This window comes from Watersipora subatra, chromosome 3 (genome assembly GCF_963576615.1).
Source record: "Watersipora subatra chromosome 3, tzWatSuba1.1, whole genome shotgun sequence".
Taxonomy (NCBI): Eukaryota; Metazoa; Bryozoa; class Gymnolaemata; order Cheilostomatida; family Watersiporidae; genus Watersipora; species Watersipora subatra.
In genome coordinates, this window is record NC_088710.1 from 15,664,563 (window position 1) to 15,691,684 (window position 27,122).

Below are 27,122 nucleotides of genomic sequence, written 5' to 3' on the forward strand. Positions count from 1 at the left end.
ACTTTTCTGAATTTTGACATAACCCAAAGACAGTCAAAGCTATTTGTATTTTGCATATGGTGTCCGAAAGGTTGCCACGTCACTTGTTTCATAAATTTTCCAGCAATGTCAGCTGTGTGTTGTGGTTTACATTTGATCCTTCTATATTTTCTTTCTTTCAAACTACAAGTATGTCGTCATCAACTGTTGAAGACCTGTAGAGCCAGTAAAAGTCTACTGTTCTGTATGTTTTAGGAAGTTTTACTGAATGGAGAGTAGCAGTGCAAGTCTCTTGGAAAAAAACTAGTTACCTAAAGTATGTGTTTCTCACTTCATCATATGAATTCATACAATATGATGTCGACAATAAATTTTAGCTATAGTATGGCTTCACTCAGCCAAAATCTATTTATTCATGCACATGTATATTGATTATTTACAGTAATGGAATTTCAACTGTATTTGCATTTTAGATGGATGCCAAATTGGCAGAAGGCATGAAGCACATTCAGGCGGCTGAAAAATGGTCAGTAACAATGAAAATGAACAAATATTTCGATAAGTGTGTTTAGATGAGTAACAGTATTATATTACATGTATATGCAAACTTGATAGGATAAAGACAAACATTTATCAGATTTTGTTAAGCTGATAAATAGAACAAGTTTAGAAAGAGGCACATTCTCTCATGATCATATAACTATCTGGTAAAACTGGCTGCTTCAGGTGGATTTCATGCATGTTTCTTACATATCTTATTGCAGTATGAAAACCAGTTTCATCAAGTGGAAGGCTGACCCAGATGGGGCCGCATCGGAATACACAAAAGCAGGTAGGGCCTATAACCTAACTAATTCTGAGATGTCATCTATGCATTATGAACTAGCTGATGTTCTGTGTTCTTATGACTGCTCTGTAACCATTTTTGGTATATTATGACATCATGTTCGCAATATGACATTGTTTATGCACTCTGATGTCACTCTTGTGTTATGAATTTTCCTTTTTTAACACCACTGATGCTCTATGATGTCATCACAGTTATCATGCCATCAGCATAGTCAAGCATAGTTTTGTGGTTTCAGCTTGTAACAGATAGATTGGCGTATGATAGCTCATAAGATGGAATTGGTGATCACAATGAAAAGATATAATCAATGTACAGTGTTGCTTACTTCTCTGTTAAAGCTATTGCCTTCAAGAATGCTAAGGCCCTGGACAAAGCGAAATCGGCATATGAAGAGGCAGCTGAACACCAGCTTCAGTGCAGACAACTCTTTCATGCTGCCAAGTGTGTATTTGCATTTCACTCTTCTATCGTGATTTTTTCCTTCCCAAGTTAGTTGACTTCAATTGCTTTTTAAAGAGTAGTTGAACACTTTCTAGTGAGTTGAACACCTTCTAGTAAGTTGAACACCTTTTAAGTTGAACACATTCTAGTAGTTGAACACCTTCTAGTAAGTTGAACACTTAGTAAGTTGAACACCTAGTAAGTTGAACACCTTCTAGTAAGTTGAACACTTAGTAAGTTGAACACCTAGTAAGTTGAACACCTTCTAGTAAGTTGAACACCTAGTAAGTTGAACACCTTCTAGTAAGTTGAACACTTAGTAAGTTGAACACCTAGTAAGTTGAACACCTTCTAGTAAGTTGAACACCTTCTAGTAAATTGAACACCTAGTAAGTTGAACACCTGCGAGTAAGTTGAACACCTTCTAGTAAGTTGAACACCTTCTAGTAAGTTGAACACCTTCTAGTAAGTTGAACACCTTCTAGTAAATTGAACACCTAGTAAGTTGAACACCTGCGAGTAAGTTGAACACCTTCTAGTAAGCTGAACACCTTTTAGCTAGTTGAACACTAGAAAAGTTGAACAGTTTTTAGTAATTTGAACACTTCCTAGTACGTTGAACATTTTGTATTAAGTTCAACACCTTCCCTTTTTGTCTTGAAATCATGGCCTGTCGGTTACTCATTTGCTATGCCCAAGTATTCCTTATTTTTCGACGAAAGTTACTTATCGGTTATGGCCAAGGTTACCTACTGTGTGTCAATAGATGTTCTGAACGGTTTAGCTTATATTGTAGGTCATTTGAGCAGGCAGCATTTGTAGCCAAGGACATGCAAGACTTATTGCAAACTAGTAAGCTGGTTGAAAGAGCATGTAACATGTTTTTGGAGAATGGCACCCCGGATACAGCCGCCCTTGCTCTTCTCAGAGCTGCAAAGTATGTAGATAAATGGTCCTGGACAATTGGGCTGTCTTTGATTAGTCAAATACCGATTCCTCAAAACTAACTCATCTAATATTATGATTGATCTAACGCCGGTTGGTCTAGATATACGATTGGTCTATCTACTGTGGCAGTTTCTTTATTTCAACTACCTTCATTTTTATTGTTATTGCCTAAGACCTTATAATGTACTCTCCTCTATGTGTAATTGTGCTTTCCAAAAAAGATTTTTGACTGTTTCTAGTGGGAAGACCATGATGTTATTTTAGAATTTCTATGATGGCTGGTACCTTATCTAAAAATTTGAGCTCACAATATATATTGTTTTTTATATTGTGTTGTTGAATGCTTATCTTCTTTTTTATTTGGTGAGTATTTTTTATGCACAAAATTTACCTGAATTAACATTTAATCCAATAAAATTTCCGCTATTTTAATTTGTTTTTCAAATAAAAGTATTTGTTTTAAGTTCTCGTATTTTCATCTTTTTCATTACATCAGTTTTAAACTAATCGTCGTTAGATGATTCATTCCAAACCCAAATAATCTTATCACTTGGACAAGATATCTGTAGAGTAATCACACAGTTACGATAAGGGAATTGATCATCCATAACATCGTTGCAGAATGGTAGAGGGGGAGCTGCCTGATAGGGCGGTGAGCATGTACTTGAGAGCTGGACAGATATATGAGGTAAGACATTTGCATTCTCATCTTGGATACAAAGGTAACACCAGCATCACATCTCTTTGAATATTTGCTCAAAATACAGTATGTCTGTAAATATGTTACAGCGGACAGACCTTCATACCAAAAAATACAAAAATACTCAAGCTTGTCTCAATTTTCTGTAAATTGGAGTTGAAAGACTCTATTAAATGCTTGTAGTGTAGAGGGTGCACAAAGGCGTGAACTGTTTGACTGCTGAATCTCGACCATCTCTGCCCTAAGACTCACCTTTACATAGAACCATATAATTCCACTCTTTATTCTACTTTGCTATAATTCATCATACATGTAGTTCATTCATGTATCGGTAGCAAAGCGATTCAATTGGCTAGATATATTATCGCGTTTTGTTCAAATTTGTTTTTTGCATATGCTCTTCTGTTTGCTTGAGTTTTTGTCATTTCAATTAATATTCCCTTTCAACTCACACAAAACTTTGAAGCCTTTGAGGAAGAAGGCTCGTATATTCTTGTGGTATATAATTATTGTGATACACCTGCTGTTCTGGTAAGAACTCAGGCTAGTTTGATCATCTTTCTTTTAGAATGAGGGCAATTTCAGAAGAGCGGCTGATGCTGTTCGTTCTGCCCCGAGGCTTCTAATCCGTCACAAGAAGTAGGTTTCCCATAGAGAATTTTTTTGTTTTCATTTTTGCTGAATGTGTTTATGTCACCAGAATTTTACTTGTCCTTAGCAATACTAGTAATACAACCACTTGTCCTTAGCAATACTAGTAATACAACCACTTGTCCTTCTAGACCAAAACACTCCAAGTAGTATTTGATTGGTAAATGAATCTATCTAATAGTAGCTATAGGTTGGTCTAGTAGTTAACTATTCATCCCTCTTAGGAGGCAACACGGGTGTGACTAAGGATGCATTATGGCTAATATCTTTATATCTGTGGTGTATACATGAACGTCTAAATAACACCCTATGGATGTATGTCATGTCAGGCTCTCGCACTCAGCTGCTTTTCATGAGCTCATCATCCTGGTCATTAGGCAGAGTCTGTGTATTCTGCTCCATGGGTCCTCGCAGTTTACACTATTTTATGTACGGAGTCTAACGAGGGAAATGAATAAAGATACATAACTTCTAAACAGCGACCTGAAATTATCGTCTTATTACTAGTTGTAGAATGCTTATGAAACTTGTATACCTGGAATGTATTATTTTATCTAATAATTCTATAAAACTCTGTAAACTGTTGATGGAAGCATTGTTTGCTTGCGGTTTATGTTAGCATTTCCTTGCTGTGAGCAAGTACATGTATATGTATGGAGAGAACCTATTTCAACACTGAGAATGATCTTTACTACTAAGGAATGTAATGCAGGATATTTAGTCAGCTCTGTACCAAATATCAGCTCTGCAATATCAGTAAAACTTAAAACGCTTACGTAAAACTTGCAACGAATTTATACACTGTTAAACCTTATACATGTACATGTATTATGATGTGATACAGAAGCGCATTATGGAAACCAACCAGAGTCGTATTCTGATTTACGATCACCTTTACATAAGGAGTTTAACATGTAAACTCATATTTGTCTTGAAATTTGAAATAATTACCAACATATGCTTTCAAAGATTTCTTGAGAAACAGTTTTTAAGTAAAAGTATAGAAAACTGATAGGCATTGAAAATAAATGTGCCGTAAGATCTCTAATTGAATGCCATGGCGCTCTATTTGTCAACCCTTCTCTCATAGTGGCGGTCAAGTAGAGGTGGCGTTCAAATAAAGGTGGCATTCAATTAGAGGTTTCACGGTAACTATAATAAAAATATTATATTAGATTAATTTAAACTATATCTCTGTATTTCTATAACTCACTTTCACCATCAAACCGACACCACGTCTCTAAGACAAGCTAACAATAAAAACTTACTGAAAATTTTTTATTAATTTAGTTTCTGCATATAGTTGAAGTTTTTACATTTAGTTTATTTACCCGAGTTTATCTAATTAAATCGTTTTAAACCTATATATATGTAATTGCTTGAAGTATTTATCAATAATTTTGGTTTTGGAGTGAATTAAACAAAATACAATGGATTCTTATAAGAATACTTACTCTAAAATATGCTTGCTTTGACATATGAAGCAAATATTGAAATTGTTGGGGTGTAACTGTAGTTGTCAGTCTAGACACGGCAGCAGCATATTGCTTTCTCTGTACGGTAGAGTTCAGGCATCCATGTATCTTTCAAACTAAATAGATTTGTCTTGCTCATCATTTGTACTACAAAGGGGAAGTGCCAATTTGTGCTTGTTAGCCGAAGGGCTTTCGTTAAGTGGCACTTTCATAATGCTTATTTAGGTGGCTTCTATTAGAAAGATAACTCGTTTCTTTCACGGGCCTGAGAGTTGTTGCCCCTGTCTGTTGCGTTCTTTACTGTTGGTTTTTTTTCTGGTATGGGACTTTTGCTCATGGCTGCCATTTGCAATACTGCTGGTATCTGCACTGGCATAAAGGTTGTTACCCATATCTGATATCTACTGTCTTGTTGTTTTATTCTCTAGCATGGCATTGCTACCCATGTCTGATGTATGTTCTTTTTTTGGTTCCTTCTGTAGCATGGAAGGTGTTGCCCATGTCAGATATATGCTGTCTTGTTACATGTAGTTCCTTCTCTGGCATAGCAGGTATTCGTTATGTGTGTTATATGCTGTCTTGTTGGTTCTTTCTCTGGCATGGCAGGTATTTGCCATGTGTGATATATGCTGGCTTGTTGGTTCGTTCTCTGGCATATATTGTCAGTGTCTCCTAGTTGAAACGAACAGAGTGTGTAAATAGCTCACCATAGTTAATATTGTTAAGCAGTAAGTAAACTTACTGATAACATAAAAGTTGAATTGTGCATCTGCAGGCATGACGAAGCAGTGACTGCTCTACAACGAGAGATTAATTACAATGGAGAGGCTGAAGCATTTGACCTTACTCACAGGCTCGTCGTCTGCATGGTCGTGCTTCACCTCTATAGAGGCGACTGCGTGGCTGCAGATAAAGCATTTAAAAATGGCTACTCGTAAGTATGTTAGATACGCCTAGCCTCCAGATTTTGGCCTGAGAAAATGACAGTTACTTCAATGATTTAAGTCAGAACTTTCTTGATTCTGGTATTAATATCAGCTTTCGGTATGGACGTCATGGATCTGCATCTGCCAGTTCTTTTCTTAAATGAATCTTAAAATTTCAGATAGAGGTTGCAGCTCTACTACTAATCATGAAAGTAGCATCTTAGTCTACCAGACTAACATATTATATAATTAACTGCAAGCTTTTATCAATCTCTATGTTAAGTGGTGGCTATTTCTCTATGTTTGTCTTTTTGTTCCATCGTGATGTGTCCAGCTATTAAAATCTTGCGATGAAAATCCCATCCGTACTAGATTTGAGCTCGCAATGATTGTAATAACAACCTAATAATAATTGTTTTTAATAATAATTTAATAATAATACCTAATTGTAATACCTAACCGCAAGGCTGACCCGTTGTCTTATTTAGCTCAACTATGGTATCCTTATCGCGATTAAAGCTAAGTATGTACATTTTATTATGAATTAGTATTACCTTTTGCGTTTGTTTTTCTTTTGGGATTTTTTAAAAAACTGTTTCAAAATCCATTATTCATTTTTATTTATTTATAATTTTCAAGTGTGCCGTTACAGTGTAACTGTAACAGCACATTGTCAATGTTTAGTATTCGGTTATTGCAGAGCGCTATCGCTAAAAATTGTACAACTAAAAAATGCTCACAAGAACATTCTCGATTAGAAATTGCCTCTACATTCTCTCGGTTCGGTCAGACAAAGTACTTTCGTATGCTTCACTTGTGCATTTAATTTTGATATCTCAAGTTTTACGTTTGTGCCAGTGTCGACTATCTGAGGTACCAGTGTAGTTATATTTAAAATTTTGATAGATAACTTTGCAGCAACAGCAACCTTTTTCATGGACACACTTCAGTATACTTTTTGTTATTATTAATTCAACACATTCATGAATTTTATTTTGTTTGTTTTCAGTTCGTTTTCATTGTATCAGTATCATTTTTCTTTTCATTGTAACAAATCATACCTTATCTTGCCATAACTTGCTAATTATTCCACATTTAAACACCTTTACAGTTGTTTTAGTTTTTCTCTCAATTTATTTGAACTGCACAAAACACTTTTCTCATGATATGAAGTTTAAAAGTTATGATGGTAAATGTTGTATATGTTAAATACAAATAAATTTTCTGTGCAAAGACTTTTTAATACCCGTGCAACACCCGGAATTCAACTAGTAAAATGTAAATATCTAGTTAATTTTGGTACTGGTCATTTACTTTTATTTAAACTTCTTCAACTCGACTGATAAAAACTCAAGAAACGATCTCCTTGTGTTAGTCCAATATAAATGATAAGTGTGACAATTCCCTATTACATTGAAAAAAAATCACGACCAATCACAAGTAAAAAATGTGGTGTAATACTTCTATTTACTAGCTTTACATTGTTAAATTAAGTTAACATATTTTTCTTTTTCAAGTAAGAATAAATAAATTGATGCATATTTTTGTCATAGAAAAATCCAACCACGCTACACAGTTGAACTGGTATCTGCATCGGCTCTTATATAATGAATCGTGGCATCTCCAGTTTATTTGTACTGTTCTAACTTGTTACACCAGACTTTGACAAAAAAACTAAAAAAAAACTTTGGCATCATATGTTGAAGATAATTTTGTATATCTAAACAAATTTCGTATGTCTTAACAAATTTTTATGTTCTATGTTGAAGAACTCATATATTACGATAAGGTGATCATAAATGGAGGCTTGATTGTATGGTGAATCATATCAGGTCTTTATAGGTGCCCTTTGAAAATATGGAGTTTGTACAAATACTTCACTTTGCTTTAAGCAAGGTGTGTAAAAAGACTGCGCGGTGTTTGTACTGTCATAAGTGTTTTTCTTTTACTAAACAGTTGTTTACCAGTTACCCATCCCGTTGTTACCCGTGTTGTTGTTACCTACGCCATTGTTACTCACACCGTTGTTATCCACACCCTTGTTACCCACACCAGTGTTACCCGCACCATTGATACCCGCACCGTTGTTACCTACACCGTTGTTACCTACACCGTTGTTACCGACACCGATGTTACCCGCACTGTTATTATCCGCACCTTTGTTACCCACACCGATGTTACCCACACCGTTGTTACCTACACCGTTGTTACCCTCACTGTTGTTACCCACACCGTTGTTACCCACACCGATGTTACCCGCACTGTTATTACCCGCACCTTTGTTACCCGCACCTTTGTTACCCGCACCTTTGTTACCCGCACCTTTGTTACCCGCACCGTTATTACCCGCACCTTTGTTACCCGCACCGATGTTACCCGCACCGTTGTTACCCGCACCTTTGTTACCCACACCGATGTTACCCGCACCATTGTTACCCACACCGTTGTTAACCATACCTATGCTCATTAAAATTGTACAATCATTTCTGTTTTATCTCCTCAAAGCAAGATTATTGAAAAGACAACTCTGATCAAAGCTTACACGATCAGACCATGATGCCTGCTCCAATGTTGTGACGGCGTTTAACGACAGACTAATATGATTTTAGTTACCCTGGATTTGGAGAGTCAGATGAGGCTGCCATCACTGAGCAGCTTTTAGAGTCCATGAACACAGGAGATGAGTCACAGGCTTCTCAAATACTCAATAATCCCCTTTTTAAATATCTCGACAACGATGTAAGTTTCCAGCCATCTAACTAGCAATCATACTTGGTGTATTAATAGAAGGGACGAGTGCTGTTCTGATGGGCTAACAGGTGCTGTATTTGTTGGTAGTTTGCCAAACTTGCAAGAGATCTACGAGAGAGCCCGCCTGATGGAATATTTATGAACAATGGTGGAAGTGGCACAACACCATCTGAGGAACAAGGTGCTGGAGCCAGCAGTGAGGATGAGTATGCTGACGGCCTTTGCTGACGGCCTTTGCTGACCAAGCAGCAATGTGTGGACTGTGAACAGGATTGTTTATGGAAAGTCAGCATTGCTACCATGGCAACATCTGTCATTCTAGCCAGGTCAAGTCATACCTCGCATGTCATCTATTTTTGTTGTCTTCATATTGTATTCCTGTGTAATCACCTAGATCTTGTAATATCTAATATAATTTTTTTCAATATTTTTTTAGTTCTGTGGATGAAGTTTCTATATTAATTTGAATGATTTTTTATTTTCTGTAGCATCGATAATGTAAAACTACAACTAATATCTTACCGAAAAGATAACATAGAAATAAAAATTAGATTTATGTGAATAAATTATTGTCCAACATTCTTCGGCAGCCATTTTGGACGGTTGAAAATAGAAAAAATAACAATGTAAAGAAGGTTGCAAATTATTATCTTGGTGTAAAACTAACACATGTGTTATTATCCACAAATTGACAAAAATTAGTTATTAAATAATTTAAATTCAATGACCTCTACGGATGACATGAGGTGCCACCAAGTCTGGGTCAACGAGGCTTTCAGTGATTGGACGATCTATGCTAAACTGTTGAGCATGCGGCCGTCGTGATTTTCTCTCCGGCTTGGGCAACTCCGAATGATGGGCAGGTAGAGGTTCAGAGAACAGGTAGGCATGAAGCAATGCCTGTAATACAATGTAACCAATGTGTACTTGCGAGACACAACTCTTGCTTATAACACAAGCCTCCAACCATTGTGGTTGTCTCCGCAACAAAGTAGCGCTCGTAGGTTCTAAATTAGTGAAATAACATGCGTTCAACCTACCTTACTAGCGGGTATTCGCTGTTTTGAAGGATAGACTAGAAATTGTTTTAGTAAATCTAAGGCAACATCGGCTGCATCGGGACAGAGCTGCTCCAAAGGCACTGGCGTTGTATTATTAAACTCGATCTTTCCATAGTCAGGCAGTTCCGAAACACCCTGCAATTATATCTAACACTTGCTAACCATGACATTACTAAAATTGGAAAAACAGTGCACAGTGCAGCTGCTGCCAGCCTACTCAACATATAGATACATATCATACAATGGTAGGAATAGTTCTCATTTACAATACACGTATACATATTGTAAATCAGAGCTGTAATAATAAAATGACAGAAAAGCTATAATATCATTTGGCTGAGAGAAACCACCTAAATACATCATAATATATGTTACATATTGTGGTGGGAGCTAGCTGGCTCGTAGGCTGGCCAGCTCAAATAGGCAACACGGTCGGAAGACGAGCTAGCCTCAGAAACTGATTCAACTAAAACCACTTGGCACCCAACTGGATGGCAGAGGACTTTCTTTACAATATTAACACTGCAAACCTATAATGAACAGTTTGCTGCCAATAGTGTTAAAACTGCAAATGAAATGGCTTATTTAAAACAAAAAGGTTAGAGGCAAGCCTTTCCAATGAATGAACAGAAATGAACAGCCCTTACGACTGCTCTATGGAATAGTAATACCAGAATAAGCTGGCTATATCTGACACTTTGTTTAACAAGGTATCTGTGACATGATGTTAGTTCATATCTAACGTCATGGTACTGGTGTATGTACCTCCAGAAGCCATGTAACCACAACTCCTAAGAAGCAAGCTTTTGGTGTGACAAACAACCTGCATACAGTGGCAGACTAAGGAATGTATAATCTAACTCAAGATCATCTAAAGGTTGAGCAAATAGCATTTGAGAAATGAAGATATGGCTATAAGCAGAATCTGCATGTAGATATACAATACAATACTCACTGGCCATAACCTTTCATTAGGAGTGCCAAGACACTGCAGGACTTTACACAGCTGTTCGATATCATTCTCACCCTGCAAACAAACTAACTCAGAATACCAATAATGACAGACTGTAAGTAAAAGTGCTCTCTGCATAAACAATGATGAATAACAATTCGGTGGAATCAACAGAAGCAAAAGATCAAGTAATAAAACTAAATAGACATTGCTTTATGACTAGCAGAATGCCAGGCATTGCATGGGTAATAAAAAAAGGTTTTTGCGGATAAAATCTATTTTTAATTGGCTAAGTTTCTTCACCCAATGAATTTGAGGAACTTAGGCTAGTTACTATAATAAGAGCCATGTCCATCCCTATGAAGTCAATGTTAGGAAAAAATATTTTGCCATGATCTCTTGTGCAATCATGATATTCAAGCGTACTAGCTGAAGCTACTTTTTAACCAATCGGCATTAAAGATTGGCAGGTGTAATAAGTATGACATACACAATTATGCCATAGTATAGTTAGTTAGATACATAGTGTAATGGATAGCGCGTTTGTCTGTAGAATTAGAGGGTGAGTTTAATTCCCGTGCGAAGCAGAATTTTTCTTCCTATAACCATTCTAACTTTCAAACTGCATATCATAAGAGAAGTGTTTTGTGTATTTGCAATAGAATAAAAGAAAAATAAAAACAACTGTAAAGGTTTTAAAACTGTCAAACAACTGTAATTTTCAAGCTATTAGCCTGGCACATTGCAAATGGAAAATTTCAGTAAGCTGCTAGGCTTCTAATGACTGTACTTCATGACTTTGCGTCAGCATTGTTGTCAAGCTATAACAGTTATTCTAATAATAGCTATTATTATTATATAATAGCCGGAATGCAGACAGAAATACGGACATACTTTGAGAAATATAGATATATATACATATAATATATATAGATTAGTAATGGAAACTAACAGGAAATAGGGGTGAGTTGTTGATCAGTTCGGCATAAATGCAGCCTACAGCCCACAAGTCCACTCCTTCATCATATTTCCTAGCCCCATATAGCAGCTCAGGAGCCCTGTACCACCTGTAACAATGATTCTTGCAAATAAATAGCTACAAATAAACAAACCTTGGTCAACTGTTTAGCAGTTGAAAGTACTTCCAATACATGAGTAAAAAAATAAATCGACATCTGTATTAAATATAACTACTACTCAAGTAGTTAAAATAGATTGCTAGAGCTAAATATAAATATCACTGGGAAAATGAGAGTAGTGAGTAATTCCATTGGTTGAAAGTTCAGGTAGTATACTATTTGTTCATGGTTGTCATCTGTTCTCCTTTAGGTAAAGATTTATATAATAACTTTTACATGAAGTTCCAAAATTAATTTTGTGAATAAATAATATAAATTAATGTGTAAAACGTCTTTCTTCATACATATACCAATAAGCTAAAGCATAGACACGTACATGAATGATATGATAACTTCCACTTAATTAGAACAGCAAACCATCTACACTGCACATACACAGAACCTCTTCACAACATAGAAATCACAAAGTAGCAATTTTCTGCAAAATACTGAGCTAATATATCATTAAAAAAGAATTTGTTCACTAATGAACTTTAGCTATTTTAGCAGTAATCACAAACTTTAAATAAAAATATGGTATTTACATACATTGAACTATCAATACACTTATCAATACATCAAACTGTTCTATTAGTGAATAAGTACTTGGCTTACAGTGAGTTACATATGGTACAAGGATCGGTAAACACAGCATCAACGTGATCAAAAGAATTTAAAGTTCAAATCTGAAATTACATAAACTGAGCGGTGATAACTGATGGAGTTTTGCTAATTCCAAAAACATGTAAAGAGACAACAGGAAGCGCTAAACCAAAACTAACCTCGTCGCCACCTGGTGGCTGTAAAGCCTCCCCTCATTGTTCTGAAAGACTCTAGCCAAGCCAAAGTCAGCGATCTTGAGGGCCCCAGTTGAGCTGATGAGTAAATTAGCTGGCTTCAAATCCTGTCAAAGATAAAGTTTGTGTCATCAGATAACTGGTAGTCAGCCGATGACAAAATAAAAACTAGCATCAACCTAAATGTGAGTTTCAACAAAGAAGCAGAATTAGCATAAATACCTTCTAGAAGCATTGTGTGAAATATATCTGAAGGCAGAGGCTTTCAGATGATACCTCAGAGCCCTTAAATCAAGTGTTTCATCATTCTCATGTAGTAGCTAGTCAAGCTTTTCTGCTTAAGATTTCAAACTTAAGTACAAAATCATGAGCCAAAATTCATTTTATTAAAACCAATTAGAGACTCAGTTGTTGTTATTGATTAACAGAGTAAATGAGTGAAAATTAGGCCATCATGACCTTGACATAGTTAACTTACTCATAGGACACACATATGGTCGCAATAGACCAAAATATGTGGCTGCCAACCTGCTGCACTGATATCATTGCTATTGGTCTATATGAACATAGCTACCACTCAAACCGTTTGTTTCTTTGTAGTTAGTACAGAGTGGGCCTTCAATACTTTCTGAATATAAAATATTGGGATGAGTTGCTAAAGTTTTGATAGTTCTCAATTTCTGATACAACAAAAGTACAGCAAAAAAGCGCATTTCAGATAAGTTCATGCAAAAGTAGGCTGTAACTGTTAAAATTATTTATTATTTAATATAATATTTTATATCACTCTAGTTGACTAGGCTTTTGCAGTACTGTTCACTTTAATACACAGTAAAAACTCTGACCAGATGATAACTTAATCAGATAAATGATCATTGGCAAAAGTATTTACTATACAGTATCAGAATAGTAGTATTACTATCCTCAATAACTTTCTTTAGATTTGTCATCACGTATTAGAATTAGTAATTTAAAGTATTCAAGTTACTTGATGTTAAGGAGTAATGCAATTCCACGAGCCACAGCAATGAAGTCATAATTCTCTCACGTGCAAAAAGAGAAGTAGTTAATTTAAGATATGGGGATGCTTAAAGCTATGATGGCATGTTGTGTACTTGTACTTTACCCTGTGCATTATATTCTTGCCATGCATAAACTCAACTCCTTTGAGTAGCATGAGCATGTAACTCTTAACTTGTGCCTCTGTCAGCGGTGTCATGGCACTTCTTATCACTTCTGACAGGTCAGACAACATGTAGTCAATCACGAGCACAAATCCATTGCCATGCGGAAACATCTCGTGTAACTTGATTACCTGAATAGTAAATAGGACAGACTACTACACAGTAGTAAATATGATAGACTAGTACACAGTAGTAAATAGGACAGACTACTACACAGTAGTAAATATGATAGACTAGTACACAGTAGTAAATATGATAGACTAGTACACAGTAGTAAATATGATAGACTAGTATACAGTAGTAAATATGATAGACTAGTACACAGTAGTAAATATGATAGACTAGTATACAGTAGTAAATATGATAGACTAGTACACAGTAGTAAATATGATAGACTAGTATACAGTAGTAAATAGGACAGACTACTACACAGTAGTAAATATGATAGACTAGTACACAGTAGTAAATAGGACAGACTACTACACAGTAGTAAATATGATAGACTAGTACACAGTAGTAAATATGATAGACTAGTATACAGTAGTAAATAGGACAGACTACTACACAGTAGTAAATATGATAGACTAGTACACAGTAGTAAATATGATAGACTAGTACACAGTAGTAAATATGATAGACTAGTATACAGTAGTAAATATGATAGACTAGTACACAGTAGTAAATATGATAGACTAGTATACAGTAGTAAATATGATAGACTAGTACACAGTAGTAAATATGATAGACTAGTATACAGTAGTAAATAGGACAGACTACTACACAGTAGTAAATATGATAGACTAGTACACAGTAGTAAATAGGACAGACTACTACACAGTAGTAAATATGATAGACTAGTACACAGTAGTAAATATGATAGACTAGTATACAGTAGTAAATATGATAGACTAGTACACAGTAGTAAATATGATAGACTAGTATACAGTAGTAAATAGGACAGACTACTACACAGTAGTAAATATGATAGACTAGTACACAGTAGTAAATATGATAGACTAGTACACAGTAGTAAATATGATAGACTAGTATACAGTAGTAAATATGATAGACTAGTACACAGTAGTAAATATGATAGACTAGTATACAGTAGTAAATATGATAGACTAGTACACAGTAGTAAATATGATAGACTAGTATACAGTAGTAAATATGATAGACTAGTACACAGTAGTAAATATGATAGACTAGTACACAGTAGTAAATATGATAGACTAGTATACAGTAGTAAATAGGACAGACTACTACACAGTAGTAAATATGATAGACTAGTACACAGTAGTAAATATGATAGACTAGTATACAGTAGTAAATAGGACAGACTACTACACAGTAGTAAATATGATAGACTAGTACACAGTAGTAAATATGATAGACTAGTATACAGTAGTAAATATGATAGACTAGTATACAGTAGTAAATATGATAGACTAGTACACAGTAGTAAATATGATAGACTAGTATACAGTAGTAAATATGATAGACTAGTACACAGTAGTAAACATGATAGACTAGTATACAGTAGTAAATATGATAGACTAGTACACAGTAGTAAATATGATAGACTAGTATACAGTAGTAAATATGATAGACTAGTACACAGTAGTAAATATGATAGACTAGTACACAGTAGTAAATATGATAGACTACTACACAGTAGTAAATATGATATACTAGTACACAGTAGTAAATATGATATACTAGTACACAGTAGTAAATATGATAGACTAGTACACAGTAGTAAATATGATAGACTACTACACAGTAGTAAATATGATATACTAGTACACAGTAGTAAATATGATATACTAGTACACAGTAGTAAATATGATAGACTAGTACACAGTAGTAAATATGATAGACTAGTACACAGTAGTAAATATGATAGACTAGTATACAGTAGTAAATATGATAGACTAGTACACAGTAGTAAATATGATAGACTAGTACACAGTAGTAAATATGATAGACTACTACATAGTAGTAAATATGATAGACTAGTACATAGTAGTAAATATGATAGACTAGTACATAGTAGTAAATATGATAGACTAGTACACAGTAGTAAATATGACAGACTAGCACACAGTAGTAAATATGATAGACTAGTACACAGTAGTAAATATGATAGACTATCATGTAGCAAAAAAGATGAAGCTCACATATAAACTATCTTCTATTCCCTGGAGAGCTTTGATTTCTCGAAGAGCTGTGTTAGGAATTCCATCCTCAATTTTTCTAAGTGCGACCTTTTTAATTGCCACCACCTGCCCGCTCTATAAACGAACGAAGAGGGTGTGTAGACATTGGTTATAGTGGATACTATCTTTATAACAAATCATTTAACCTATTTTATACTCAAGTATAAAAGTCCTTGGATAAAACTTTTAAAGTTTCTTTAACTATGTCAGTCTGGTGTGAAAGTAGCGTATACAAATGAACAAAATTTTTCGTTTTATGAAATGCTATCTCTGGGCTAGAATAAAAAAACATCTAACGCTGCATAAACCAGCTGACACTGCACAATAAAACTCACTTCTGTATTCTTGGCTTTGTAGACAATGCCATGGGCACCCTCACCTATCCTTCCTAAAAGCGTATACTGGTCCATGGTCTAAACAATCTTGGTCTCAGTCTACCTTAGGCATGTTTAGTTAAGCTTTAGCCTAAATAGAAATAACAAATGTGGGTTAGAATCGAATCATTTGTAGATAAGTGTGACAGAACATGACAGCAATGACCAAATATATCTATAGATTAATTTTGTATCATCAGTGCACTTGCTAAAATTTTATACTTCAAATACTTTCCTAATCAAGTTGATTATGAGTACACTGCAATGTCAAATTTCTCTGGTGCAAAGCTAAGTTAAAAACAGAGCAATTGCAGTTGTGTGTGTGCTTTTGTGTGTGAAGACTGGACATATCTATGACTATTGTTATTTTGTGTGACAGATATAGCCTTGCCTGACAACACAATGTGTCTGTGTTTTTCATAAGTATTTGGTTTCAAAAGGCTGGTTGGACAGGAATAAAACTGACTGAGGAAGTCTTTTAGAGACAATAACTGCACCCTTCTTTGAATAGGCTCAGGTGAAGAGAAATCACTACATTGCTTTTAGGCAGCAAATAGTAGCCTTCATGTTAGAGGTTGCACAACATGTGTAGATACCGATAGAACTTCCTACACCTTGTTACATACAAAAAAGTAGCTCATGCATCATAAGATATGTCAAAAATATGCTAAACATAGGGCGAGGAACAATTAAAATAATCTCTAGCATAGTTACAATAGGTCCAACTTAATGCTACCCTATAAACTTTTTCGCAATACCTAGTAATATTATATGTAAAAAAACAATGTCATTGGCTTAACTCGCACTGACCTAACCACTGTGCAGCAGTTGCACATCATGTAATAATGGTGCAGCAGAAAGGATTTTGACTTTACGTGTGGTTTTGTATGTGCTTGTGTTTAGGGCAATCTCACGTCATAGGTATAGCCACTAGTTAATGCCTTTTGATTCTACTCTTAACTCAATTGTAAGTAAAAATACAGTCATTACTTCTTGTTCCTGGCTGCTACAACAATGATGTGGGATGACTGACTGACTACAGCCAAGAATAAAATTCAGCATTTAATACACTCAAAGAAAAATCATTTCAATTATTTTTGGTTGTGAGTAAGCATTATTTGCATGCTATCCTAGAAGTTGATTATTCAAATAAATTGATGAAACCGTGACAAGCATCTGATGATCTGCCTAATACCGCATACTTCCAAGTGGGATGACTTATATATTTTTGAAAAGTAGATTTTACAGTACATGTATGTACTGTATATATATATATATATATATTCGAATCTGTCCAATACGCCCGAGGGCATTATATGAACATAAAATTTGAGATAAAATGATTGATAAGAACGCTAAAACCTAATTTGTTGCAACACTAAGATCGTATTAAAAACTGAGGGAGTCATTTTATTTTATCTGTAAAATCTACTTTTCACAAATATATGTATGCTCAAATCTGATATAATATTTAATTTTAAAATATAGTCAAATACCATTGTTAAAAACATTAAACAAAAAAAACTAAAAAATGTTTTAAATGGTAACCTCTTTAATGTACCCCCGACTCCAACTTACACTACAGTTAAGATCCCAAGTTTTACTTGAATTAGTTTGACTGTCATACATTTTTCAAAATGGTGTCACTATAGTTGATGAACTTGTTATTTTTAACGCCCTTTTCAGGACGTCGGAAGACTTCATTTATCTTTTTACTGAATTACGATCGTTTGCCCAAACGTGAAACTTTAGGCTTCGAAAACAAACCATAATATTGCTAGTGCATTAAAATATTGTACGCTGTGTATTTAGTAACGGCTAAGTGTGCTTCAGTACCAACCAAATTACAAATGGATGTATACATGTATACTGTGTCGTGATGAACGTATTAGAATTAGAAAGACGGGTTGTAACGCTTCGACTTCACTGCATTTGAACTTGTTGCTTTCTATGTATAATCATTGCTGCCGTAGTTAGGCATATATTTTACGACACCATAGAATCCCGAGCTAAACAGCTTTTTCAACAATTGGCATAGAATTACGCTCTGTACAAACCGAACATAATGTGAGTCTACGCCCAAGTTCATGGTTAAATTTCCGCAACGTGCTAGCCAGAAAAACTGCTACAAATAAATACAATTTCTAAGTTTTTTTAATCAAATGAGTGGTCTGCTTTCCAGCTGTCGGCCTTGTAAGTAAATGAACACTTGACATTTTTAGGTGAATAGCTAGTAACGTGTAAGCATACTATTGTGATTTGTGATGGATTTACTAAGCTGAGCTGCTTTAATTACCATAAGTGTTCAGCTATTCTCAGATTAGCCCTGTAATTTAAAAGCTAGCTTGCGTGGAAAGCCTGTAGATTAACACTAAACCCTTGCTATATAAGCAAATGTGCTGTAGTATTAAGTGGCAGAACAAAGAGCACAGAGCAAGTGATACTGACTACGAACGACAAAACTAAGGACTGAGAATTGAGACAGCGTGGTAACATTATCCTATCTCTGTGCAGCTTTGTGTATATATATATCGTAAAATTCTTACATTCACAAGTGTAACTGTTGTGAGTATTTATTATTTGTAAAACTCAATTCAGCATTACACTTGATTGTAATTGTATCTAAAATTGTTCTATCTTTTTATGCTTATAGAGCTTGTGTAAATAAAGAGCCATACTCATTCACCAGTCACCTTGCTTGCAACAATTACAGTTGTGCATGAGCATTACTCATTCGGTATAAAACAACTTGTACGCAGAACCCACTTGCAAGTGGCTAGTCGGCACTGACTTCCACAACACTATTGTGATGAAAGTTGTCACTGACCTGAATGTTCAAGTTGATGGCAAGGTTATGCTTTAATATAATTGGCATATAAAATACAAAATGCAAGATTTGTGCTTTTATATTTCGGAAGTATGATCCTTAATGCGCTGTTTTGGGAGTTGATAGGCCAACATATTTGAATTGCTATTAATAAAGTACTGCACTTTTACTAAAGACACATCTGTGACACTGTATAGTTACCCTGTGCTTGTTACCCATTTGTTAACTATGTAGAGACAAGTGATAAACTGTGATACACTAAGATTTTCCCGCTAAGAGCGCGCATTGTGTATTAAGTGTGGGAACACAATTCCAACTTGATATTTAAGCTTGATTATGTTGGGACCCTACGAACAAAAATGTTAAACTCAATCAAAAGCATGCAAAGTTAAGCTGTTAGGTTAGTGTGCAGTCCGAGAGGTTGTGACATTATCATCGAAGCTCATGAACAGTTAGGCCTTTTAGCCCTCTACAGATGAAGGCAAAACCTTAGGGTAACTTTACTCACTAAAATCTTTCAGCATTGTGATCGACAGTGTTATCTTATCCAGTTATGATGAAATAATAAAAAACAGTTTCGAAGTAACAATAGCACACGCTCATGGAAAACTCTAATGACAATGGAGTCATGGGAAACTCACTCCGTTATATTCGGCCTCGAGTATATATAGCTATACCATAAAACCTCTAATGGAACTCCGCCTCTATTTGGCCACCACTTTGACATTCTTTGATCTTAACGAAACCCATAATAGCAAATGATCAGTAGAAAAATGTCTACAAAATTATTCTAATAATGAATCGTTTACATCAACAATTAATCTTCTCATTGTCCAATTCCAAGGCTTTTTCTTTTTTTCGTTAGAACTGAAAGCAGCACCATAGAAATAATTAATAACTGTATCAGGCTAATAGTAGTTCCTCGTTTAACACAGTCTTGCCACTTCAAAGTATGTAAAAAAAAGTTTAAACGTCTTATGGCGGGAGGGGGGGAATATTGTGTTCAACATCGCGAGGCGAAAAATCTGTATAGTAGGGTTTTCGTAACCCGGGGGTGCACTGTATTCATATGTAGGGGAGATGTGTTCAAGAAGTTTGCTCACTGCATACCATGCGGGAGATACCTTTTTCAGGGAGTGCATAAATATTTATGGTTGTGAAGCAATTCAGGAATAGTCTACTTATTTTTGCTTTACATCTGTACCTATAAGTGAAGATTATTCCTCTGAATGGTTCAGATAACTATTGCCATTTAGGTAAAAAATTCAAATGTAATCCTTGTCACCCATTACAACTTTCAATGCCTACATCCTTTCAAGTATTTACTCTGAGCTTTGCTGCTAGAACTGCATTTTGGCATTTCCGATTTTCAGTTTGTTAAATAACCGACTAACAAATATTGACATTTCATTATTATTTCTGCATCCTTAGGCGTGAGCTATATTCATTTATCAGCAGAAACTGTGTCAAATCAGTAATAAACTTTATTCCACTCTTAAAGTCTTCCTACATGCCAACTAGAGGTACTTCCTCGTGTGTATAGTGATATCAATTGAGCTAACAACAACTCAAATTAGCTATAACAATAAAATTCCAATTGCAAACCATGCTACACAGTATTTAGGTAGGCATATATGTTGTGGCAGAATCCTTACCAAATTATGTTCTTCAAAAACAATTGTTGGAGGATGCTACATGTAGCTAGAAATAAGTATGCTGGAAAATGTTGTCACAAAATCTGAACTTACCCATTATAAGTTCACTGATTGGACTGATTTGCGTTGATTCAATAGATGTCATTATCAATGACTCGCTTTTTACATATCAGACAACTAAACTCCTGTTATCTCACCCACAGGACCAAGTATTAAATTTGTTTTTCAACAGCAGAATCATTTTTCACAATATGTCAAGACTACCCTGAATAGACACACCGCTCTACAAGGAGTAAACTCCATATGCAGATGTGCTTATACTTTATAATCAGGCGGGTTTATGATTTACACAAACTATTCAATATTGTAATAGTTGCATAACTACTAGCACTACAGTTCTAACTGGTAATATATGCGTGTCATTATTTTCATTATCAGCCACAACTTGTTAGCGATATTTCAAGGTCCTGATGAACCTTACAATAGGTTTCCTGATGGGTCCAGTAATCATATTTCTAGCAAGAGACAAGAAAAATTTGTTTTTACTTGTTATGCATTATGTCTGGACAATAAAAGAAGATCGTGTCAGATTTTTCAACCCTACTAGTCATTAGATTGTTGTTCATTTCTCGTTAAAGGTTCATCTAAATTCCTCCTATTATTTCACTATTTCACTTTGCATAAACCGCAATGAGCCGGTGTATAAAAAGCAACCGCAATTGTGTTCATTTCCAATATTTTGGTCTTGCTATGAAAATGTTATATTGTAGGTCAAGAAACTTTTCCAGATTCTCTCAGTGAAAAGAGGCAGAAAGAGGAGATTAGCACCGCATTGTTTGAATTACTTCAAAGCTATCTAGAAGAGTACACAGCTCCGAGATGTGATGCAAAAAAGATTGAAATAGAAGATGAGTCTACTCAACCTCTAGGTGAGTATCTAGAACTAGTAGTGGCGTGTGCTGAACTAGTGGGTGGGTGTGCTGAACTAGTAGGTGGGTGTGCTGAATTAGTAGGTGGGTGTGCTAAACTAGTGGTGCTGTGCTGAACTGGTGGTGGTGTGCTGAACTAGTTGGTGGGTGTGCTGAACTAGTAGGTGGGTGTGCTGAACTAGTAGGTGGGTGTGCTGAACTAGTAGAGGGGTGTGCTGAACTAGTAGGTGGGTGTGCTGAACTAGTGGGTGGATGTGCTGAACTAGTAGGTGGGTGTGCTGAACTAGTGGGTGGATGTGCTGAACTAGTAGGTGGGTGTGCTGAACTAGTGGGTGGGTGTGCTGAACTAGTGGGTGGGTGTGTTGAACTAGTAGGTGGGTGTGTTGAACTAGTAGGTGGATGTGCTGAACTAGTAGATGGGTGTGCTGAACTGGTAAGTTAGTGTGTTCCGCATAACTTTTATATGGTTTTGCTTATTGACTGCTCCTAGCATCCATCTTGTGTCTGCTATTTCCTGTGTTCTCCTGTGTTAAAATATTCCTTAATTTTTAAATTTGACACTGATAGCTTTTCTCGTCAATTAAATTTCTTACCACATCTGAATCTCTTCTGTTTGTCAAGGCATGCATAAGCTGAATTTTGTTACAACTTTTCAGAAACTCAAGACCAGGCCAAAAGCAGTCTTTTGATCAGCCGACTAATTGCCAACAATTCTCCTTTTGATGATCTTTTCTCATTAAAATTACTGACTTTATGTCATACTCGTCTTCTCAAAAAGAAAGCAAAACCAATTATAAACATTATCAAGGCATGTTACTAGTTTCAATTCCTGTACTTTCTTCTTCAACACAAGAACATATATATATACACCCCAACAGTTTCTCTAATCTCACTAGACTCAGTTGTAGCTGCTTGTAGATAAGCATGTCTGCTCTGTCTGATATGCATGACGTATCGCCACAAACGCTGACAATAAACTACATTTATTTGCTCATGGCCGTTTTTATTGTCACTCAAGTTCTTTTGAACAGCAGGAATCGGGATAACAAGAATTTCAAACTGCATTTGACAGCTTGAGTCTTTTTTACATTCTTTAGCCATTTTATAAAAATGTTATTGTTAGTGGTGATCCACGACAACTTCACAAAAGTTCTGCAAGAAACAATGTTCATACAATTTTTGGATTATTTGTTATCACTTTAGGTTTGTTAGTTTGGCAAGTAAAGTTTAACGTTACATATCATGGGAGAACAATGAGTAAAACCTCATAAATGTGCCAGTCAAGTATAATAATGTACGTGTATATCCATTATATACGTGTAGTTACTCAAGTTAATAACCCAGTCTACATGTGGTTGTGTTTACAGGTATTGAGTTCTTTTCTAGTAAAGTGAAGCAAGACTATACAAAATGTTCTCAGAAACCAAGGTAATGTGGAACTGTGAAATCAACGATATATAATCTATGCGGATATGCGTTATAGCGCAGTGATTTTCATGTTACCCTAAACATCTGAATTTAACAATTAGTAACACAACTTATTTTTATCATTTGCCATAATATTGATTGCTGAACCAAATGTTTTAAATAGAACTATGGTCATATTTTAGCCAAGGGAGAGTGAAAGTGAAAGCACCCACAAGGAGAAGTAAGTAGTAGGGCTACTTTTTGAAGGCAGTTGTTTAACACTGACAGTTTTAAAGGAGTAGCTATTCAGCTTTAATGGTTTCCAGCAGGTAGTTGTTCAGCTTTGATAGCTTTAAGCAGGTAGTTGTTCAGCTTTGATAGTTTTAAGCAGGTAGTTGTTCAGCTTTGATAGTTTTAAGCAGGTAGTTGTTCAGCTTTGATAGTTTTAAGCAGGTAGTTGTTCAGCATTGATAGTTTTAAGCAGGTAGTTGTTCAGCTTTGATAGTTTTAAGCAGGTAGTTGTTCAGCTTTGATAGTTTTAAGCAGGTAGTTGTTCAGCTTTGATAGTTTTAAGCAGGTAGTTGTTCAGCTTTGATAGTTTTAAGCAGGTAGTTGTTCAGCTTTGATAGTTTTAAGCAGGTAGTTGTTCAGCTTTGATAGTTTTAAGCAGGTAGTTGTTCAGCTTTGATAGTTTTAAGCAGGTAGTTGTTCAGCTTTGATAGTTTTAAGCAGGTAGTTGTTCAGCTTTGATAGTTTTAAGCAGGTAGTTGTTCAGCTTTGATAGTTTTAAGCAGGTAGTTGCTCAGCTTTGATAGTTTTAAGCAGGTAGTTGTTCAGCTTTGATAGTTCTAAGCTGTTTAGTTGTTTAGTTTGAAGGACATCATCCAACAATGACAGGCTGTAGCATTTCAGTGATTCAGTACCAGCATGATTTACTGGCTGTCTCAACAGTATTTAAGAACCTTTTTAAATGATGTCAAGAAAATGCGTTGTGACCGTCTGTGTGTGGTCAATTATAATGCGTGTGGGTGTGCTGGACAGATCAGGGTTTAAGAATTGAAAATCTGCATGCCAATACTTTGTCATTAGTCCTTATAACTTATTAAAAACTTATTTTACCAAAATGAATATGAAAAAGCAAAGGCTTTACCCTTGTACACATTGTTATTTTCTAAGAGCTGAAGAAGAGGAAAGGTATTGACCAAGCAAAACATAATGGAGTTGATGGAGACGCAGACTCAAGGTACCTGTATATGTAAATACTGCCTGCTTCTCATGAAGCTATCTCTACCGTAATGTTATTATGTTCCCTAGCAGACTTGCTCATGATATTTTGTCAAGACGCTTGTATGTAAGGTTCTGAAGAGAGTACGTGAGTACTCTGTTATAATCATAAGGAGTGACCTGATATATCTGCATGATGTTTGTAACAGCTGTGAGCCTGAGGAGAGGTAAGATTAGGTTATTATGTTTTGTGAATCAATACGTTATATAACCATTTGCGCACCTGGTGAATTTTACTGTATGTATGCCAATAGCGTTGTGTGAACCTTCATTCAAGTGAGCTGAATGTTAAAATTACACCTCTGCTTAGGATTGCTTTAACTTGACAAGTTTTCAACAAACAAAGTAACATTTCAGTTAATCATTGTCTCTGTTTGGAGTAATTTCTTAGGTGGCTTATTTAGAGTTGTTGGCCCATTAGAGTTTGGTAATTGAAAGTGAAACAATTAAAAACGACAATCATAGATTATTTGGAATAAAATATATAATACATAAATAATATAATATGTATAAGCTAGATTAGTTTGAACTTGATATAAACTGAGCTAGAGTAAAATACACTGCATATTTCTATCGCTCTTCACCTCTGACCCCCTGATGCTGACCCCCTGATGCTGACCCCCTGATGCTCTGAAGTATTACAGAGCCTACACTTTATGATCACGTCTCTAAAATGAATAAGCAAGAAAAATCTCTATTAATCTTTTCTAATTTTGTTGTATGCATTCAGTATTTTACATTGTTTTATAAAATGTATTTATTTTATTGTTGTTGAATTATGGGCAACATAGGTATATCTTCATGTTTAGAGATCTTAACATGGTGAATATGGCAGAATATGATCGCTACTATGAATAAAAAGTCTTCGTTGAATGAAATGCTCTTTCAATTGTTACATTTGGTTAACCATTTATATTCCAACTTATAGTCGTAGATTTTACAACTAGCTAGAGTTACCAAATCTTTGAATTGTTCTTGGCTAAATATGTTGAAAATAGTTAATACATGAGCATATTATGGAACCAATTCAATATTAGGGTTGGCTCGGTTTGAACCGAGTGGTTTAAACCGAGTGGTTTAAACCAGGGTGAAAAAACCGGTTTTTATGGTTTTTTCATTATTTTTTGTGAAAAACATAATATTTTAAGCTCCTAGTGGTCCATGTGCGGTAGAAATGCAATTATATGTAATTATCAGCTGTGGAAGTTTATTTAGAACACAGTAGTAAATTGATGGCAGAGTTCAAGTTGAAACTACATGAAATCCTAGCACAACAATGACTTAGTGAATTTCATTTTCAATTGGTTTTATCAAGTGATATGATGATCTCTTTACTGATGAAATATAAAAACCGTGTGAAATATGCTAATCTAATCATCGTCTCTAATAATAAATTAATACTTTCTCAAGCCTGGCCAGTGAAAAAGGATTACTTATAATTAGAAATTAAAACAATAAAATCCTTTTGGGCAAAAGCTTTAAGTTTGCAAACTAATATTTTATTTATTGGGCACACGCCAAAGTAGTTGGATTGTTAGAATTCCTTTTATCAAGTTTTTTGTTTTTTGAAAAGCTCAAGCTGTGCTTCAAACTTCGAACATGTCTCACAAGCAGGATACCCTTTGGCAGTTTTTCACTCGAACTGCAAAAGGCAAAGGTTTTAAGGCAAAATGTAATAAGTGTGCTGTCGTAACGGTGAGGTCACGCAGATAGGCTTAAAGCTCACGTAGCAAAATGTCAAGCTGAAAACACCAATTTAGACAGTCATGCTAGTATTCAGGTGATAGAAGTTGAGTCATCTGCCAATGCTCCAAACACTAGCAATGCATCTGCATTATGCTTTGCTCTACACTACCACACGACTAATCACTGGGATTAAAGTTCCTACTATACAGAGAGCTGTATGTAAAATATTCACTTTATGTGATAAGATGTCTGCTCTGTATTTCATCGATCATGTTAAGACTCATTCTGAAATTTCCATGTTTTCTCTCTTTTTTTCTTCATAACAACTCCCACAGTACCATCTTTAACAGATGATTCTACATATGTATGTTCAATACTCAATCATGCAGCTATAGTAAGTGATGTTAAGTAGACTTAAAATTGCAAAAACCTTAGTAAAACTATAAAAACCGGTTTAAACCATAAAAACCGGTTTAAACAAAAAAAACCTGGTTTTTTCAGTTTTTTTTAATATAAAACGTGGTTTTTTCCAACCCTGCAATTCATTCATATATACTGACTAATTAAAGGTTCGTGAGGCTTGTCCTCATAAATCACTATTTAAATAGCTAGACAAGTTATCTTCTCATTGAATTTATTGTAAATGCTAATATTTCTCTTGCAGCGATTCGAATTATGTAGCAATGCACCAAGGAAAGATTCTTTAAATATTGGATTTTTAGAAAAGGTTTTCTTTATATAGCGTTTTGGCTTCATGTAGCCGTTTTTATCAAAGCACACTGCCGATGTCATGTTGGTGGTATAGTTGATGTTGTTGGCATTAGATACACATTAGTATTCATTGCGTCAAGAGAACCTGTACAAGTATACGTTGATTCGTTAATGATTTTAGTAGCGAAGAAGATGAT

At 35.2% G+C, this 27,122-nt stretch overlaps 2 protein-coding genes across 2 annotated transcripts; one reads left to right on the top strand and one right to left on the bottom strand.

The window, feature by feature from the left end:
- Positions 1-225: 225 nt before the first annotated feature.
- LOC137389639 (gamma-soluble NSF attachment protein-like) lies at positions 226-9,266 on the top strand. The gene is made up of 10 exons (XM_068075701.1): positions 226-295; positions 453-505; positions 744-811; positions 1,168-1,270; positions 2,067-2,207; positions 2,840-2,906; positions 3,487-3,557; positions 5,820-5,978; positions 8,580-8,709; positions 8,809-9,266. Exons 2-10 carry the CDS (start codon positions 453-455, stop codon positions 8,947-8,949), a joined length of 933 nt encoding a protein of 310 aa, XP_067931802.1. The 5' UTR covers positions 226-295; the 3' UTR covers positions 8,950-9,266.
- Positions 9,267-9,439: 173 nt separating this feature from the next.
- On the bottom strand, positions 9,440-18,050 carry LOC137389638 (cyclin-dependent kinase 20-like). Its single transcript, XM_068075700.1, has 9 exons — positions 18,005-18,050; positions 16,388-16,517; positions 16,014-16,127; positions 13,776-13,964; positions 12,635-12,756; positions 11,687-11,801; positions 10,738-10,809; positions 9,762-9,917; positions 9,440-9,621 (listed from the first exon to the last, which is right to left on the bottom strand). Exons 2-9 carry the CDS (start codon positions 16,460-16,462, stop codon positions 9,442-9,444), a joined length of 1,023 nt encoding a protein of 340 aa, XP_067931801.1. The 5' UTR covers positions 16,463-16,517; positions 18,005-18,050; the 3' UTR covers positions 9,440-9,441.
- Between the last annotated feature and the right edge of the window lie 9,072 nt (positions 18,051-27,122).